This window comes from Octodon degus, unplaced genomic scaffold (assembly GCF_000260255.1).
Source record: "Octodon degus isolate 3935 unplaced genomic scaffold, OctDeg1.0 scaffold00147, whole genome shotgun sequence".
In the NCBI taxonomy this organism is placed as follows: Eukaryota; Metazoa; Chordata; class Mammalia; order Rodentia; family Octodontidae; genus Octodon; species Octodon degus.
Window position 1 is genome coordinate 5,292,694 of NW_004524723.1, and position 4,575 is coordinate 5,297,268.

At 39.0% G+C, this 4,575-nt stretch overlaps 1 protein-coding gene across 1 annotated transcript in view; it reads right to left on the minus strand.

Moving 5' to 3' along the window:
- Dirc2 (disrupted in renal carcinoma 2) overlaps positions 1–4,575 on the minus strand; it is a 98,609-nt gene that overhangs the window by 7,300 nt on the left and 86,734 nt on the right. The window contains exon 8 of the mRNA XM_004642187.2: positions 3,525–3,707. Coding sequence (XP_004642244.1) covers positions 3,525–3,707 — 183 coding nt within the window. The remainder of the gene's footprint in view (positions 1–3,524; positions 3,708–4,575) is intronic.

The following is a 4,575-nucleotide window of genomic DNA, read 5'->3' on the forward strand; positions in this document are numbered from 1 at the left end:
TGAGAATTCTAATCATATGAATGTAAGTTTCTTGGTTTTGACACAGTGAACTATTATGACTGATCTGTAAATTCTTTCTTCATTTTTATTTTGGACAGTTTTTATTATTATATTCAGTTATGTTTGTAAATAATTCATTTTCAATTTGCAATCTATTAAAAAATTAAAAAAATTTAAAAAAGAAAAGAAAAATCCATGTGAGAAAAAAATTAAGAAACTTCTGACATGGTTCCAGGTACTCAGTAGAAATGAAACTTGAAGTGGAGAAATGAGAAGCAGGACATGGCCCAGGGCTCTACGTCAGCCAGTGGCACTGGCACAGAATAACTCGCCCCAGTGGCAGCCCTAATCACCACCTCATCTTGTTGGGCAAGGCATTGTGATGTGGTCACTTGGCAGGGGCTGGGAAGCCCTGAATTATCCGATGAGTCACCTACCAGACAGCACAGTGTGGGTGAGAAAACTCTAGTCATGAAGTGGAGTACTTCCTTCAGAAGTGACCTGAAAGCCACATGTGGTAGTGGTTAGAAATCAGGACTCCTTTCCCAGTGTGACCACAGCTACTGGGTAGGCTAGTGCAAGAGGATCACTTGTCCTCAGGAGTTCGAGACCAACCTGGACAACACTGTGAGATGTTAACTCATAGAAAGCACAGCAACAAAACTCAGGCCTTTTTTTGTGTGTGTGGAATTGGGGATTGAACTCAGACCCTTGCACTTGCCAGGGAAGTGCTTATTCTACTGAGCCATCTCCCCAGCCCCCTCAGGCCTTTTTAAAAACAAAAACAACAGAAAAAAAACCACCCCAAAACCCAAACCAAAACAAACTTTCTAATCATATAACTTATAATTGAGTTTTCACCTATAACTGAGTTTTCCAAGTTTGAAAGTTAACCAAATTATGACATTTGAAAACTGGCTTTAATGGAAGGGAATTAGGCTACAAAACTAGAAGTTGATTTTAGCAAATTATTTTACAAAATCTCCTATAATATATGTATTATCATATCACAGTGCACAGAGTCAGTATCTGCTGCAGGATGTTTAGGGCACATTTCATAACTCTGGAAACCTTGGCTTTTAACAGATGTAGGGTATGTTTGTGTGTATTCAGATACGCACAAAGACATAAAAACACTTCTCTGAAATCTAAACTAGATCTTTAAATTTCTGACCTCAGTCAGCTACTGTATTTATTTAGAAAAAAATCAAAGCTTGGGAGTGCCAGCGGTGCCTTCCACAGAGATGCTCTTTTCCTTTAGCTTCTCATCAGCTATCTAAGATGCTAAATACACCAAGCCTTTCCCTCTTGAAAATCACCTTGGTGGACTATAATTATTTCAAGTTCTATTTGGTCACAAATGTTGCACAGTTTAGATAGAAACATTTTTGTTCTTATACAGCTATGCATAAGAACATGTGATCAGAAACCATCCAAAATGAGGGAAGCTTCCTTCTCCTAGTTAGATCAATCCTTGGTTGTATCTGGAAGACAGGAATGACCAGAAATGCTGCGAGGTGTCTTCTGCTGCTTATGCCAAAGAAACAAAAGTAATTGCACAAGGTATTTGGTTCTTGGGAATCTGCAAGGCGAGGACTAGGCACGGATGGGAGTCAGTTCTAGGTAAGTTGTGCCAGCATCTGATCTGTGTTGAACAAATCCAAAGCTGCAGATGAAGCTGGGTGGGCAGCATACTCTACTGGCCTAGCAAATGCCTGCCTTACAATTCTGTAGTAAGGCAGAGCTATGCTTTGCACAAGGGAAAGTGAGTTCCCCAAAGGCTCACGTGTTGGAAGCTTGGCGACATTGAACAGGGTGGGCCCTTTAAGAGGCGGCACCTTGGGGGAGGTCACTTTGGTCTGCTATCTTGCCACATGATTTCTGGCTCTCACAGTGCTCCCTGCCACTGTGACACCTTCTGCCTCGCATAGGGTCCTCACTAGAGCTGAGTCACTGCAGGCACCGTGTGGATGGAAACCTTTTAATACCTAAAAGGAGCCTCTTTCTAAAGTACTCATCTAGAAGTATTTCACTACTATATATACTATACTTTCCATTTGTAATGGAAAACCAATACAAATAGTTTAGGATGGTTACCCTTGTATTCCCTGCCTTAAGCAGATCTTTTTATATACAAGAGACCACAAGCAAGCTATCTGTTGGGAGTAACATTATCTGGCATCTCCTGGTGTTTTTAAATACTGAAGATAAAACTCCTTGTAGCTGGCAGGGAAGACCATGTTCACCTAGGCTGCACAGATCACATAACAAATATGAGCCCCTCAGCTGGAAAATTGTTTCTATCATGCTAGGGGGCATCACCACCATCTCTGATGCTTTACCAGGAAAAGAGGTGATAAGCCTCTTAATTTTCATTTTGATATACTGAAGTGGATTAGAGCTGATCTGTAATAATTGTTGTAACAGTCTGTTTAAAAAACAAATTGGAAGCAAAAGCTTTATTCCAACACCTGGCAATGGCGCTTTCCCTTAACATCTTCCCAGGAGAAGTGCAAGAGCAGGACTGATGGCTTGAGTGAGCGCTGTGGTCCTTCGAGTACTGCCAAACTCACAGCAGGGCAGAGACGCCAGGACCTGCTTTACCTGTGCTACTTACTGATGCAGACAGCCTAGTCTGTAGCTAATTATATTAAGAAATTAATCAGTCATCTGGATGACACTTTTGCTTTTTCATTTGTGTATTTGGTACAGGGTCTCACTATGCAAATTGGACTAGCAGTGATCCTCTTGTTTTCAGCTTCCCCAGCACTGGGATTACAGGCATGCACCACCACGTCTGGACTCTGTCTTTAGCTCAGTGTACCTAGGGGTGGGGCTGGCATGGCATGCTGGACTGGGGATCAAACCCTAGTCCCTGTGCTTGGCAAAGCAGGTGCTTGGTCTACTGAGCTATCTCACCGGCCCTGGATGACACTTTCTGTAGTTAAAAGATGACACTCTATTCAGACACTGTCCAAAACCTAGGGATGGTTTTGTTTCATTGCTTTGGAAGTTTTGAAAATTTATTTTCTGGTCAAGGAGGTTGAAGTTATTTCAATAAGCCTGTCAAAAAGTTCTCTACAAACAATATGGCTCCTCAGAATGTTATACCGGGGTATTTCTTACATAGAATGATCTTCTCTCATTCATCCCTATGGCCTTAAACTACATATACACTGCTGGTGTCATTAACTTACTCTGTGCTGAGATAGAAGACTTAAAGTAGTTTAAAAAATTCACCTGAGTATATAATCCCCTGGCTAAGGAATTGGTTTGGCAGAGACTTAAAAATGCAAATGTTGAGTCCCAGCTCAGGTTAATTCAAAACCTTTGGGAGCAAGGATGCACATGGGCTGGAATACATTTCAAGAAAAACAATTGTGAACATTGTTTTTATTGACATTTAAACACTCACATAAAGTAATTTGCTTTAGTGACAATTCTCCATATAAATTCCTTATACCAATACAATAAATTTCCTTCATAACACACTTAAGACAGTTAAAAAAAATCAAATTTCTTACCTGTATGATAAAATGTGAGAAAAAATAAAAGTACTCCCATGAACATATTACTTAAAAAAGTGACAACTCCACAAGTAATTCCTTCTGGAACTGGGTAGACAGTCTCCACAAAAAGCTCAAAAAATATAGGTACACTGCTATTCAAGAACACTCCCAGGAGAATACAGGAGGCATATAATGTCACTGAAATAAAAACACAAACATTTTAGCTTGGCAGCAGCAGCAGTGAGTCACAGCAGATAGCTCTCCTGGGTGTTCTCTTTCATAAGTACCAAGTCCAGAATTTCATCTTTGTCAACGGTAGTTGATAAAGTTTGATGAACATCACACACACCTGTTAGCTTTTTGTGAGGACTCTGAAGTATGAAAAGGTTTGCTGTTGAACGATTACCAATATGTTGGGTTACCTCTCTGGCGGATTATTTCAAAACACAAAAACAACTTGTCACTACGATATAATTAAAAGGATTCTTCTTGCTTTGTCATGTTCTTGGCCAATAGAGAATGATAAAATGTAGTAACTTCAAAATTTAGATTCACTTGATGATTTTAGTATATGTGCTGCCGAAGCGAGCACTCACTTGATGATTTTAAAGAGAACTTAAAATCTAAGAATAAACAAAAGAAACATTAAATGTTACTGAAAATTACATATTTAAAGAAATTGGTTCATAATACCTTGGAAGTATAAAATAAATATTATTCATTACGGAATTCCTAGAGAAATACTTACAATAGAACTAGTCCTCAATTTTGGAATGAGTTTTGTGCAATAGTTTCTTTGTAAGTAAAGAACTCTATCACCCAGAAAAATAAAATTGAGTGGTGGTTAGAATCCCAGATCAGTCCACTTATAAAAGTCTGTGAATGAAATCAGTTAAGGATGTTATTTTTATTCTTATAAGAATGTTTATGGAAATGTATTTCATTCTAAGTTTATTATTGCTACTCTCTGTTGTCACTAATTTTTATTTTATTTTTTGTCTTTTTGAGACAGCATTTCACTACACAATTTAGGCTGGCCCTTGAGCTCACTTTGTAGCCCACGCTG